Source organism: Plectropomus leopardus, chromosome 8, assembly GCF_026936395.1.
Source record: "Plectropomus leopardus strain MGB_pleo_1.0 chromosome 8, ASM2693639v1, whole genome shotgun sequence".
Lineage (NCBI taxonomy): Eukaryota > Metazoa > Chordata > Actinopteri > Perciformes > Serranidae > Plectropomus > Plectropomus leopardus.
In genome coordinates, this window is record NC_142183.1 from 16,099,691 (window position 1) to 16,114,815 (window position 15,125).

A 15,125-nucleotide genomic window follows, 5' to 3' on the forward strand; every position below is an offset into this window, starting at 1 on the left:
TTTTGATGTAAATACATTATTTTTTTTATTTACAAATCAAATGTACAGACACTGCTGGGACACTATGGGGAGCAACCAGGGAGCTTTAAGCGGATTTATCAGTGCTGACAAAATGACACAGAAAGCACAAACTGAAGATAACGGCTACAGCGGGGGAGAAAAGCCGGAAAACATACAGAGGGAAGAGTGGGGAGAAATGAGGGGCAAGCTGCAAAGAAAACGCTTCAGTCGTGATACATTTTAAAGATACAGCTTTTGATGACGCCCATGTATCTGTCCCACACAACCTGATGTCTGAAGGGCAGAAAAGAGAGAGACAAAAAGAGAGCAAACTGTAAGTAAACGGAGCAGAGAGGTCTCGTGACAAAGTATAATTGTGAAATCTGGGTGAGGAAAGTAATGAGGCAATCTCTGTCCACTCAGAGTAATAGGGGGGGGGTCTATGTTTCTCTTTATGAATATCTCTTTGTTAAGCATGTAGTGGTGCAGGGCTGTGTAAACCCTTAACTACATTCCAGAGTGTTTGCAAGAGAAACAAGGTAACTACAGTTTAAGAAATCAGGGGCGAGATAGGGTGACACCCACTGGCAGAACAGAGACGTCAATATTAAGGAGGATTTTAACATACAACTGTAAGATTCGAGCAGCTTAAATAAGTGTACATATTGCTCAGTTATTGGTTAGTTTTCTCAAAGAGCTCTACAAAACCTTGAGTGTATTTTTAGCCTTGCTTCCCCCCGTGTGGGGATTGATAACTCCAGCACGGTTGGAGCCGCACCCTAACTGATAAGCATTATAGAATAAAAGCTCATTAACTCACTTGAAAGTGTCAAGTATGTGTGCAGAGTTGCTGTAGTGAGTGAGGTAGAGTCTCATGTCCGCAGCTGTCCATCGGTCTGAACGACACGGCTCAATAAACTGAGAGAGAAAAAGGAGGAGGGGAAGATGTTACATCACGACATCTCAAAGGCAGACTTAAAAACCGGCCTCGGAAAACCGGGTCGAATGATCTGTCTTCGGCTTAAAAGGCTTGGAAAAAAATAGGTAGAAGTACACACCTTCTCCACAAGATCAATGAAGAAATCTCTGACATCTTTTGTGTTGGTTAACTTTGCTGCAATGTTGACAAGACCTCTGGAAAGATTCTACGGGAAGGAAAGAATTATCTTTTCATTGCAGACATCATTGACCAATTACATTTTAGATATTAATGGAGGATTAATGTTCTTCACCTTGAAATTAGCCTCCATCTCAGTAAAAGCTTTAGTCTTTCCTCTGAGGGCTGTACAGACCAGACTGAACAGACAGGGCAGAATGGAAAAAAGAGACACCGTCAATAAGAGAGTGTGGATAAAACTGTTAATTAAAGCCAGTAAAATAGCCAGTAATGAGCAAAACGTGAGGGTTTCCCCGTCATTCATTTACCTTTTGTGTTGATCCAGCAGATCTTTGTCTGTGATTAACACCTTCAGCTCTTTCAGCTCTTGTAAAAACTCTTTATCGAGATCTACGTCCATGTCTTCCACCATGTTATCTACAAAGAAAACTCGAGTAAGACTTTGTTATCGCAGCTTATTCTTTTCCTTACTGTTAATATCTGCCTAACTCAATTATAAATGTCCGCTTTACTAATTGGTAACTGATAAATTTTTAATCAGCCTTCATTCCAACGAGGAACTTCAAACCTGAAGGACCTCTGGTGGTTATCGGGCCTCACTGAAAGAGGTACTGCTCTTACTGTTCCTTAATCATAAAAACTATTAGGCTTGGAGTTTTATCTATTTTTTATACCTTCTTAACATTTTATCAGGGTGTATTTGACAGTATTTGTGTAAATTATGTATGTAAGTGACATCGTCCAGCCCAGCGGTTCCAAGCTGGTCAGTTCATGGGGTCCAGATTACTCCTCAGTCATTAGGCCAGAGTCCACACATTATGAACCTCCACATATGCCATTTTATTTCACAAAATGTAAACAACACGTTGGCGGAGAACAAAAATAAATAAAGCATAGCGCGAGAGAAACAGCACTTCAAAATAAAAGATCTGTGCTGAAAATTCACTGTTCTTCAAAATAAAGTGTGATTTTTACGAACTTCACACGTTCATGAGTCACTTGTGGTCCATTCAGAACGGACCTGCAACCCAGTTTTGGAACACAACCACCAGTTGGGAACCACTGGTCAAGTCAACGATGTTGTCTGTGTGACTGACTGTTTGTGTGTTTGTGCGACAGGTCTTGCTGGGAGTGAAAATTTAAATAAAAATGAATAATTAAAAATGGCTCTCTGAGGTTTTACAAAGTAAAATTTCCTCCCATGCTGATACTCTCTTTGCACTTTTTAATCAATTCATTTTATCAGCATCATTAAAATAAAACGCTGACACAAATAATCGGCAAAATGCCAAATAACAGCCCCATTAATCAGACAGGCCGATAATCAGTCGACCCATAATTTGCATTGCCAATATGAACACTGAGGTGACGTATACCGGCCAGCAGCTGGTATTGCAAAGTCAATTCTGTGCAATACACAAACACAGTCTAATGCTCTGTAAAGCCTGGACTTCACCATCAGTCCATTTGTCTCTTTTCTTCCATTTTTTCCTAAACGCAGACTTTTGTTGTTTTGTGCTGTCTCTTCTTTACACAGCTTGAAGGTTTTTAAAAATGGCAATCGGCTCATGTATTCCACCAATGAACGTAAACTTACCTCACTCAACGTTATGCTGGTAGAATACTCTGATATCTGAGTTTTAAAAAGCCCCAAAAATGGCGATCTAAGAACTACAATCATTCCTTGTTCTTACATTGCAGACACAGTAAAAGGAGGTGCTTAGAATACTGTAAAATATTCTCAAAGCCTAAAATGCCTATAGTAGTGACAGTCTGTCACTTTGTCTGGCTGAACACTTTTTGTTCTTATGTGAGACATTTCCTTTAAGCCTTTTATAGATTCTGTCTCACAGTTTCAAATGTTTTTTTTTCTATTTGTATTGCTTTTGGATTTATCACCAGTGTTTTATCACTCTGTAGGCTTCAAACTAAGATACATTAAGAGAGTTCCAGATGATTAATGTATCTGTTATACAAGTGATTTACATGTTATACATGTCCCTTAAATCTCAGATAAAAATAGCAGCAAACTGCCAAAGGAAACAAGACAAACTGCTCACCAACAGCCCCAACGGTCCAGTTGCTGATAAGCTGCCCGGCACAGAAAGCAAAGTCCTGAAATGTGAGGTATTGCAGCTTTCTTTTCCCCGTCTCAAAGCGATTGTTGGCAAAGAAAACAATGGCAGCGTAATCCCTGAAATAAGCAGAGGAGGCATTTATATGAGCTAAAACAAGACAATCAGACAGAACTCTGATGTTTTCACTTGTTAAAATATCCTGAATGGCAGCCTTTTCTAGTGCGGTTTTGTTAGCGTTAGCTAAAAACACAAACCCATGTAATAACTCATCAGAAAAACTGCAAAAAAACAATATTTGAAGCAGTACCAGTGCTTTGGAAAATAAACCTGAGGCAGGAAGGCTTTTACTCTGCTCCTCAAACTGATTACCTTGCAAGCTTGTCAGACAGAAGAAAGTGCTGACGGATATTCTCCACCAGGGGTCCCTTCAGCTCCTCCACAACTTTGAAAACACGTTTGAAGTTGTCAAACTGAAATTAAACACAGGACGCAGGAGATCTATGGAATTCACAACATGACTACATAAAACATGTACAAAAATATATTTTATTAGACAGTAAAAGATGTTTTTGAAATGTATAAGTGTTGGAAATTTAACTTGTCACTGCAACTCAAAAGTTAGAATAAAGGTAGTTTGTTAATCAAGGCGTCACATAGGACCAGGAGCAAACCAAGGAGCAGTGACCATTTAAAAACTGATAACACAGATAAAAAAGTCCTAACTTATGCTGTTTAGAAGGCTCTTACCTGTCGTCTGCAGCTCTTCAGCGTCACGCCTGTCTTGGCACTGATATCGTCCAAGTCTTTTTTGGTCCCTTTGGAGAGTTTCTTTCCCAGGACCTCACGAACAAATGCATCATCAAAAGCATAATATCTGAACAGGAAACACAGATGCATAAGATGAAACTTGTGAGCATATATTCTTATTTATTACGTCAAAAAAACAAGAATAAAGTAGTGTTGTTTAAAAGCAAATACATGTCATGGTAACTGCCTTGAGAGGAGAATAACATACTTCACATATGTGTCATATACCTTCATATTAGACCCTACAAACAAATCAAATAAGTGAAGGAGAAATAACGAGAGCATCATTACCGCACCTCTCTATGAGCATGGCTTGTCGATGAGGTGGGATCTGAAACAGTAGCTGGTTGGCCAGTTTGGATGGATTGTGCAGCAGACGCTCACACATCTGGAAAGTCCTGTACTGGTCCATGGTGTCGCTCAGCAGAACGTCCGAACTCGCCTCACACTCCTCCAGCACTCCTCCTTCCATTCTTACTTTCACTGCATCGTTCACTGCAATCAGGAAAGCTTGGTGAGCCAATCGTGGCTGAAGTTATGTGTGATAACCTGCACGAACAAACACGGTTGTCCAAAATATCAACCCACTGACAGACTTCATATCAGTGACATCTTTTAAATCACTTCTTAAAACCCATTTTTATAGACTTGTTTAATGTGATGTCGCCTAGTTTAATTAATCTATTTGATAATTGATCTTTTAATTCACTCTTTTATTCCATCTTGATCATGCTTGATTCTGTTACTATATAATTTCCGAGTTTACTGCTTATATTCTTTGAATTGTATTTGCTCTTAGTGGTATGGGTTGTTATTGTTATATCTAAATTTCTCATTATTATCTGTCTTCCTTCAAATATGTTTCTGCCTCATAAGTCATGTTTAATTCTACCTAAAATTTTGCCTGGCCTTAGTTCGGCATTATTGTTTGGCTCCTAAAGTTATTTTGCATTTGCAAGAAATCGTTCCTGCTTCTGTTTTGTTTTGTCAAAGCACTTTGTAAACTCTGTTTTTAAAGTTGCTATGTAAATAAAGTTATTATTATTACTATCATTATTATTATCAGTATCATTATAATTAGTACTAGTAGTAGTAGTATTATTAAATTGATTATGAATGGTTTTAATGCTTTTTTTTTGCAGCATCGACACATCTGTTCCGGCTTTGCTTTCTCTCTGTTTATGTTTACTGCAGTCATACAGCTGTTCTCTGCTACCAATCAAAAAAGAAAAGTATTTCTTGTCATATTATGTGTATTTTGTTTTGTATTCTTCATCAATTCATTTTTTTCCCTGAGGTACTGAAAATGAGAGACACTTTTCAAGATAATTTATAAAAGTTAGAGGATTCCAGTGTTGGGACAACGCTACTAACAAAGCTGCTGGTGTGGTGTGAATATACAGCAGCACTAAACCGCTACTCCATCATCATACTTCATACTGGCTACTAGTAATGTGCCGGATGTGGATGTGAATGCTGCAGGAGACGTGCAGCTCATTATACGCTTCATTATGTCTTTTCAAAATTCTGTTACACATTTAGCGCATTAGCAGTAACTCTTCAAAGCAACAAAAAACATCTATTCGCAACCCCTTGACATAGGTAGCATATATTACTATCAAACAATGATTATTTCATTTGAATAGTTTCCAGAGGCCTGAAGAGGTAAAAGCACTATCCCTGTTTTTACATAAAAAAGCAAAAGTGGAGATATACATGGACATACATATAATTCGTGTAGCAACCTTCTTTTTTTTTTTTTTTTTTTGGCAACATCCCCGCCCAAATCTAGCTTAGAGATCATCAGTGTGACCAAAACCAAAAGGACAGCCCACATCAACCCAGCCCGCCAATCTACACTGGTTGCCAGCATGTCACAGACCTGATTTTGAAAGCATCCTGCTTATTTATCAATCTGCATATGGAGTTGGCCCTAAATATGAGTGACATGTCTGAGCAATACAGCCCTGCAAGACCTCTCAGATCACTGGGGAGCGGGCTGCGTGTCTGAACAATCTGAACAAGGAGCAGTGGCTTTTAGTCATTATGCAGCACAGCCAATTACCTTTTGGTCGTCACTTATTAATTTATTTTAATTAAAGCCTCGGAAACCACACTGAGGGTTCTCCCTCAAGTGGTTTTAACTAAATATTTTTTTAAGTCCAATGGTCTTGTTATAATTATATTGATATTACAATTTTAAATCTTTTAAATTATTTTTTGCCTTTTAATTGACTGTATTGAACCTTGAACATACCTCTGTGAATGAAGTGAGCTTTATAAACAAAACTGCCTGCCCGGTTGGCAACCACTACAATTTACTTATGTTTTACCCAAATTCAATTAAACAATACACTGTGTGCATCTTTGCAAGATAATTCAACCATGCAAGGACGTATGTCCACAGTGTCCTCAGGTAGTCCTACAATGCGACTCAATAAATCTGTGTTGTGACTCAAACCTGTGTATCCATCCAACCAGAGCTGGTAAACCTCCTCATCCATGATAGTGGTGTTACCCACGAACACATCCAGCTCTACTGCCATCTGTGTGAAAAAAGAATAAGCAAGTGGGTCAGGAGATGTTAAGTAGCAATCAACTACCAGATGTGAGATTAGCTTAGCGTCACTACAAGTAGCATCAAACACACAATATACCTTGTTTTGAACGTTTCCCCAACCAGCTTCAAGCACGAAGCTACAGTAAAAGCTAAAATGCAAAGTATACCGTTAAAATCTGTCTAAACTTAAATCATGTTTCCATGATGTCCTAACTAGCTAGCTTCCTCCACTGAAGGCTAGCGTCTTAAGCTACCAACGTCGCAAAATTAGCAGTGTCAGCGGAGATTAAACGAACGACCAGACAATAAAACGGTATATTGCGACCAAATTAACACGACGGCATGAGAAGGCAAAAAAAGGCGCGATGTTTAAATCACCGACATCTACCAAATAGTAGTGCTACTGTGCTGCTAGGTGCTAAGATGCTAAGTGTCAACAACAGCAGTCATACTACCGGAAGTTCCGGTTTTGCTACGTCACGTAAAGACTCTTCTTCTTCTGTTGGATTTTATGGCAGACTAGGCGCATTGCTGCCTCAAGCTGTTGCTACCGGTCATTACACCCTACAGTAAAGGCTCTATGCGTGCACTGATTTTTGAAACGTAGCCATCCTCTCGACAATAAACAAACACAATCATATTGTAATCAGAAATAAAATCATTATTTTTGTCTTATTACATTATTTTATCTATGTTATTTGTTTCATTATATTTTTTTCATGATTGACTATGTGGGTAGCCTCACCCATTTATATAAATCATGCTTTTATTCTGAAACTATTTTAGAAGTGTAGTCACTTTTGCTCTGGTACCTCCCCTGCTGCTGGAGCTTCACATTTATCTGCAGATGGCGTCAGCGTTCTGATTTATCTGCGTTCTTTTTCTGTTTTTGTTGGTACATTCTAACAGAACGTTCCAACGTTCTATCATAGCAACAGCGTAGCAACGATTCTGAGGTCGACCGTCGCTATTTCGGTTGTTCCAGTGACAACACAGAGTCACAGCACAGCCAAAGCAGGCGGTTATGACAATAATAATAACAACAACAACAACAACAACAACAACAACAACAACAATAATAATAATAATAATAATAACCCATAGATTTTTTCCTCAGTATAATAATGATTATATTATACTGCATTAATAATACAGTAATTTGTCAGAACACCATTAGTATGGAAAGTATGAACAATTTCATTATATTTGCTTTTTTTTTTTTTTACAATTGTCACCCTAATTCTAATCTTAAATCAAAAGCACAGGGTTGCATGCATTTCATGGGGTGGACCCATGGCAGGATGCATCAATAGACCTACCCAAAACCGGTAGCAACTTGCTGTACGTCTACTGCATGAGCTATAGAGTTGGCTTGTTTTTAATCCTAATGGTGAAACCAAAGTCTCACCGCTGAGAGCGCTTAATGTGGGCTGAGTCCAGGGGAGGTCAGACAGGGTTTTCGGCCTGCAAATTTCTTGCAATCTTTACGCTTGAGTGATAATGCAAGGGGAGAAAAATAAACAATCTATAACTGAGATCTATGTCACTTCACAGTAAGTCTACAAGTCCTATCAATCAGCACAAACATAGCCTATTAAATTTAAGTGCAATATTATTTAAGGTGCAGCATTTTTTTTATACACTGTCTTAACTGCAATAATTTATTCAGCAACAGCAATCCTCTGTTCACTTATTCAGATGTGCAATATTCTTTGAAATCTTAAACGCAAGCTATTTTTAATATGTTATACACATTTTTAAATTCTTATTGTTCTTCTTACTCATGCATATATCTGTTGTACATTTGCATTTCACCCATATTTTAAATTTCTAACTTACATTGTATTGTAGCATATGGGTACAAACTTTTATATCTTTACACACTACACACTCAGCACATTATACACATTCAGAATTGTAAATATTTGCATACTAGTGCTATTTTTTCTCATTATTACAATATCTATATTTCATATTTTTACACTCTTTAAACACTCAGAATGTCACATATTTATAAATATTCACATATCAGTGATAATTGTTTCTCAGTATTACTGCATTTCTATTTCATATTTTCACACACTTTACAAACTCAGAAAATCACATATTTATAAATATGCTAATTGTTTTTATTATCACTGTATTTATATTTTGTATTTTTACACACTTTGTGCTTGTAGCCTATTTATTTCTACTTTCTATAACTCTTGCTGCTTGGCATCAGAGCGACTGTAACATAGCACTTTGCCCGGGAATAAATTAATTTCTGATTCTGATGCTGAAGTAAGAAGACTCGCTGCCACAGTGCACTTTTCAGCAAAGCGGTAGCCTATTGTTGAACTCTGCCCTTCCATTTGTGCTCTTACTTTAAAACGTGTCAGATCAGAGATAGGCCTCAGTGTGAGCACCGGGCCCTCTATGTGCTTTGCTCGCTGCGTGTACACAATCTGCTCTCTTTTCCTCCGGCGATTAATCTAAATAAATCCCTGCAAATCCCTCTGCTCGCCCTCCCTTTCTGTGTTTCTGCATGTGTCCTTCAAAATCACAACATAAGGGAAAACGACTCAGTCAACATGTCTTTTTGTCGGATCTCTCGCTTCACATCAACACTCTCATTTCTAACCCCACATGACACCCTGATTCCATCCCCTGCTCCCCCTTGCGCGGTTAACACCCTACATTGTTATGGCCTCAGTGAAACAATGGAGGTGGGACAGAGGGCGGAAGGATGTGGCTGAATGCCTCAGCATAAACCCATGGAAAAAAAAGCCTGCAGTCACACTTTCCGCCAGTGTTCTTTGAAAAGAAACCAACCAGGAGTCACCCATGACACAATTGCATTGTACTGTACATCTTTCTTCCTATTGAACTCCAAAAAGCATGTTAAGCCATTTGATATATCTCTTATTGTCGGTAAAAGGTTTGGGGACAGCAAAGATCTGGTCCTGTGTCTTTAGTTTTTAAGGATGTTAACACTGAAATAAACAGAAACCCTCAGAGGAAGTGGTCTTTCCCACTCATTTCCTTTGCGAATTGTGTTGTTTTGGTCTCATTGCATGATAAGGGTAAAAGTATGTTTTTGAATCCAAATGGGGGCGCACAAGCTCCTCACTGAGAACACATGGAGCAGATCTTCAGCCTCACAGCTTGATGTTTTTTGGTGTGGGTAAACTGGGATGGCCAGAGTCAGTCCAGTATGATCACTGAGCTGGTCGATTCCCTGTCGCCGTTTACCACCATTCAGTAAGGAGGTCCATGGTATGCGAAGAGCCACTGTAAACCTCAGAGGAAACCACAAATATGTCTGATTACTATCTATCCGACGTGCCAAAGCAGCAGTCATCATAAAAAGTGAAACTTCCGGGAAAATCCTTCAAAATAAAAGCAGTGTTGTTGAGAGATTGCATTGAAACCCATGTAAGATGCAATCAATAAAACTAAACGTTGACACATTTGGTAAGAAGTAATTAGAAGAGATCTAAATTGTAGTTACATACAATATGCTCTCAGTTCATTGATTAAAGGGGAGCTAACCCCATTTTATAAATTCATACCTGTTATTCCTTAAGTCTGAGACAGTCAAAAATAATAGTAATTATGAACAACTGTCCCCCAAATTAAAAAACTGGAATGCTAAAACTGGAATTTGTGACGTTAAAGAGTATTAAGTCTAGAGCTGCTCCATAGAAGATGAACTGGGGAAGATGGAGATGACAGTCGCCCTTTTTACACTGCCCATTCAAGGCAGGAATATCGTGACATTATGCTGCGTCGCTGTTCTGCATAAAAGTTATGGTTGCGGAGTGAGGGGACAGAGTTTTCTCGCCTTTGAGCTGGCAAGGTAGGTAATACCAGAGCCAAAACAGTGCCTACTGAAGGCTGATGAGGGCCCAACGTGACGCATCTCTTATATGATATCTTGAAGGCAGACCAAAAATGGTGTCTATTCATTCCTATGGAGTTGCTTGTCTGAGACATACGCTGAAATAATTCTCTAGTTTTTGGGTTTACTTTTGCGGTATGCTGCCTATGGACTATGGACACTAATGTACCTTCACCTAGTCCCGCCCACAAGTTCCCACCCACCTCATTGACTTTACATTGTGATAATGTCATGGTTTTTTAAATTGCTTTTCTCTGCTCTGAGAAAGTTTTACAAATATAAAACCTCCATGACACAAAAAAATCAGAATAGAAAGAGTTATAGTTGATCTTGTTATACCCCTTGTTATACCCCCTTGTTATACCACTATGCCTAAGTGAGGCTAAAATATTCCAGATATGGCGTTGCCATCTTGAGATGGTGATGACACTGAGAGCCAAATTTTATATATCCCCAGTGTGGGAGTCCCACCAAAACACCCATCCCGCCAATCGCAAGTGTTGCAGTGAATGCAAGCACATGGCTTTCACAGCTGTCAATCATGACGGAAATGTAATAACTTATTAAAGCTGACCTTATTGTAAAAAAAACCCCACTTGAACAAACATAAGGGTGATGAGAACTACCTTCAGTGATAGAAACCATCTTTGGGACAAATTTATTTGACGTGCACTTTGAGTTTTTAGTTTGGCCTATGTCCATTCACTAACATGGAGGGGCGGGCTTTATGACCTACACTGCAGACAGACACCAGAGGGCGATCAATATTGAAAAGTTAGACTTTGGCGAAACTCTTATATTGTCCATCTTTATATCCAGTCTATGATGTGGACTGACCAGCAGCTTGGCGTGTCACAGCACTGACATCACAAGTTTGCCTCTTATTAATTCTCTGGCTTCCATTTCCCTCACACATTTTAACTAAATTTCCCTATGCCATGGAAATACCATTTAAATCCTTAATTTAGACGGTGCCCCCCTTTAATAGTTCCATACTTTTATTTTGAAGTCCACACAGTCTGACTTCCGGCAGTGCTCGAGCTTGACGCGCAGCTCGCTGCTTAGTGGACTCACAGCCGTGAAAGTGGCGGAGGCGGACATTGTTGTGGTAACAGTCCAGCTCCAGAGGATGAGCAGAGATGATGCACTTAGTTTGAGCGGATAAACGGCGAGTTTGGATTTTGATTCTTTTTTTGTTTGTTTTGTTTTTATCTAAAGAATGAAACGTTTGTAAAAACGCTGCTGCACCGTACGGACTCATCCTCCAGCCACCGGAGAGCGGAGTTCATTCAGCCGAGGCGAGCGGAGCAGAGCCTGCTGAGACGATGCCAGCGACGTAAAAAAACACAACATCTGCAGGGTGTGCATCCGAGGCAGCTGGATTAAGCCTCCGTGGATCGACCGGGCCTTTGTGCATACAGTACAGAGGAGCCAACGGGGCGGTTGTTGTCTTCAAAAAACAGCGAGAGGAGGTAAAATAAGGACAGTTGTGCTCCTGGAGGCCTTTGGAGAACACAGCCTGCTGTGGAGAAGATGACAGATTGACATTAATGGGGGTTTGCGCTGCGTTTTCATACACGACCTCATTAAGGCATTTTCCACGGAGAACAGAGACTGGGTTCAGCACAAATTAGGACTAGAAGAAAGCCATCTAAATAAAGAAATCACATGTTTATGCCATGATTTGGCCGCCGGTGCTGTAGTGATTGCAAATGACATCTGGAAAACACTGTGTGCAGAGGAAGAGGATGTGATGACTCTGTGTTGAAGCATCCACATACATCTCAGCGCTTTTAATAGATATCTCAGGTACCCTTTAGGTTTTTAATAGAAAAAAAAATGGGTAGCGAAGGGGAGGTAATAAACAGAGAACTGTCAAAGATGTCTGACGAGGATTTGCTGGCGTGCTCCAAAGAGGAGCTGGTGAACCGGTTGCGTAAAGAGGAGTCGGAGAAAATCTCAGCTCTCATTCAGCGAGGCCGGCTGATAAAAGAGGTAAATAAACAGCTGCAGGGACACCTCCTTGAAATCAGGGAACTGAAAGTCATCAATCAGCGCCTGCAGGAGGAGAACGTGGAGCTGCGGGACCTGTGCTGCTTCCTGGACGACGACCGGCTCAAAGTGAAGAAGCTGGCCCGGGAGTGGCAGCTGTTCGGGCATCACGCGGCCAAAGTGATGCGGGAGGACCTGGGTGGGTACTTGAAAAAGCTCGCCGACCTGGAGCGCATGCAAGACGGGCTGGTGAAGGAGAATTTGGACCTGAAGGAGCTGTGCCTGGTGCTGGAGGAGGAGTGTGTCAGCAGGAGTGACTCCAGCCCCGGAGGGTCCACCGAGCTCAACCTGCCCTGCATGGTGGCCCGGGATCTGGGGGACGGGAGCTCGAGCACAGGCAGCGTGGGAAGCCCGGACCAGCTGCACCTGGTGTGCTCACCTGATGACTGATGGCAGGTTCATGCCAGCGGTATTCCGGCTCAGATATCTGTAGACTAGGGGTGATGTGATTGACAGAGTGGAGACACAGAAGCTTTGTCAGACAATGCAAATCAAATTGGTGCAAAAGCATAAGGGCCTTCTGAATGCTGCATTTGTGTGCCACTCGGTTTTGACTTGACAAAGAATCTACCACTATAGACATTTTACAAAGACATTTAATAGATGTTTGCCAGATGATAATGTATCTAAATTTTACAGTGTTTTTCTAATGACTCCTCTGTTTTGGAGAAATTCTCATTTTTTCCCAGTGGTCTGTTGTTAAACAAAAAAAAAAAAAGATGAAATGGGACCAAAAAGTGGGTCACACACTGTAAAATCTGACAAGTTGATTTTAGATAGAAATATAGAAAACCTATTGCCTCAAAAAAAAAAAAGTATAACCACTTTAACTATTTTTTATCAATGTATGTTAACTTTATATCCAATTGTTGAATTTACTTAAATGTATTATATCTACTTAATTTTTTTAAGTTGCTGCAACTTCAAAATGACAAGTTAAAAGTTTAAGAAACTTAAGTAAATCAAGTTTACTGTACTATATATCTGTACTCTACAGGCTGCAGACTAGTCAATCATAATTGTTTTCTTTTAAACATGTTAACAAAACAGAACTTGCAGATCTAACTTCATCATTGGCTAAATCTTTGTGATGATCAATTTAAGTCAGACTTACTGGAGTTGCTAACACTCATTAAGAACAAGGTAGTTCCACTTTTCATTTTTAATTTTGCAACAACTTCACAAAATTAAGTACACTGAAAAAAAGGAAATTGTTAACCAACTTAAAATAATTACTTCAATCTGTAACACATAAATGAATTAAGCTTTCTCAACTCAGTTTCCAAACAGTTGTGTTAATCGAACTTGATAACTTAATTTGAAAATACTTAATTCATGTGTGTATTGCTAATTGAAGTAATTATTTTAGGTTGGTTAACAACTCTCTTTTTCCAGTGTAAATACAGCTACATGTTGAGTAAACTTAACAATTAGATATAAAGTAAACATAAATTAAGCTTAATAATTATATTTACTTTACGTTTTCAAGGCAATTCGTTTCCAAGATTATTTTAAGTAATATCAACTTTTCAGATTTTACAGTGCACATATAAATTTATCTCATGCACTGGACTAGCCTACACTGGTAGAAGCCTTTTTTCAATTGCACTGGACAGCGTTACCATGGATCTTTAAATCACAGATCTAAAGATTCATTTCAATCCAGTTTTGAGCCATATTTAGTCCACTGAATTCCAATAGCACTGAAATAGACGAGTTGTGATAAAAAATGAATTTGATATTTGCTTTTGCTAGATGCCCAATAATGTGTAATATTTTATGCACTCTCTTCCTCAGGACAGGATTGGAGTGCCATATGTGCATGATGATTGTCACAAATTTGTACAGGCCTGTTAACCAGTCTGATGTGAAGGCCCTTCAGGTTTACTGCAGGTGGGGCTGCGGTGCATAATGTGCTGAAGCCTGGGCAGAGCCAGCACACGTGTTTAAGGTTTTGGATCAGATGTCCTTGGACCTCACTCAGAGCTGAACTGAACTGTCACTTTTTTTAACTGGAAACTCTTTGTATCAAACTGGAAGGTCTACACATTTCAGCGATTTCTATTCTAAGCTGTTTAAATTCACGTGTTACATTTTTTATGACGTTGTTGTTCAATTAGCATATCACAGTTCGTTTGAGTTGGCAGCGGTCAGCTTAGTCTTCTGTAACTCATGCTTTGTACTTACCCTGTAACATTAGGGATAACTCTGACCCTTCTTTATCTTGATTTTTCTGTATTAACTACTAACCGATTTCAGTTAAATAATGCACATGAATTAGATCAGATTTATTTTGTCGTTAGCTGTTTATTGGTGGGCTATGCTCGTAGTGCATTGAAGAGCTTTAAATACAATGGGTATGACACCTTGTGTTCTGACCTTTCTTTGTGTGTTTGACTTTGCAGAAAACCAGCATTTACACATTTCCATCGTGACACTGAATGAAGGATTGATTTCTGTTGTTTTGACCTTCGTGTCTGAACTGACTGTGCTTGATTGATGCTCCCGTCATGTCACATGCACTGACTTTATGGATGTTCATCAGTTTTATTTTTGGATCTCTATTTGCACAGTCTGGAGAGCTGAAGAGGGCAGTAATGCTTTTAGCCACTTAGTGATGCACAGACG

At 39.4% G+C, this 15,125-nt stretch overlaps 2 protein-coding genes across 2 annotated transcripts; one reads left to right on the plus strand and one right to left on the minus strand.

The window, feature by feature from the left end:
* fibpa (fibroblast growth factor (acidic) intracellular binding protein a) lies at window positions 1-7,051 on the minus strand. Its single transcript, XM_042493158.2, has 11 exons — window positions 6,660-7,051; window positions 6,464-6,548; window positions 4,299-4,497; window positions 3,943-4,069; window positions 3,565-3,665; window positions 3,178-3,311; window positions 1,426-1,534; window positions 1,233-1,296; window positions 1,059-1,145; window positions 821-918; window positions 1-294 (listed from the first exon to the last, which is right to left on the minus strand). The coding sequence occupies exons 2-11, from the start codon at window positions 6,546-6,548 to the stop codon at window positions 225-227; spliced, it is 1,074 nt and encodes a 357-aa protein (XP_042349092.1). The 5' UTR covers window positions 6,660-7,051; the 3' UTR covers window positions 1-224.
* A 4,296-nt stretch (window positions 7,052-11,347) lies between these two features.
* On the plus strand, window positions 11,348-14,867 carry ccdc85b (coiled-coil domain containing 85B). The gene has a single exon (XM_042493598.2). The coding sequence runs from the start codon at window positions 12,285-12,287 to the stop codon at window positions 12,885-12,887; it is 603 nt and encodes a 200-aa protein (XP_042349532.1). The 5' UTR covers window positions 11,348-12,284; the 3' UTR covers window positions 12,888-14,867.
* The last annotated feature ends 258 nt before the right edge of the window (window positions 14,868-15,125 follow it).

Bases quoted from the DNA above. Each gene is read 5' to 3' on its own strand.
- fibpa (XM_042493158.2), bottom strand. From the start codon at position 6,548: ATGGCAGTAGAGCTGGATGTGTTCGTGGGTAACACCACTATCATGGAT. The intron at 3,312-3,564 runs GTAATCAGTTTG...TGCTTATTTCAG, and splicing joins CTGTCTGACAAGCTTGCAAG to GGATTACGCTGCCATTGTTT. The intron at 1,297-1,425 runs GTAAATGAATGA...CTGTCTGTTCAG, and splicing joins CTGCTGGATCAACACAAAAG to TCTGGTCTGTACAGCCCTCA.
- ccdc85b (XM_042493598.2), top strand. From the start codon at position 12,285: ATGGGTAGCGAAGGGGAGGTAATAAACAGAGAACTGTCAAAGATGTCT.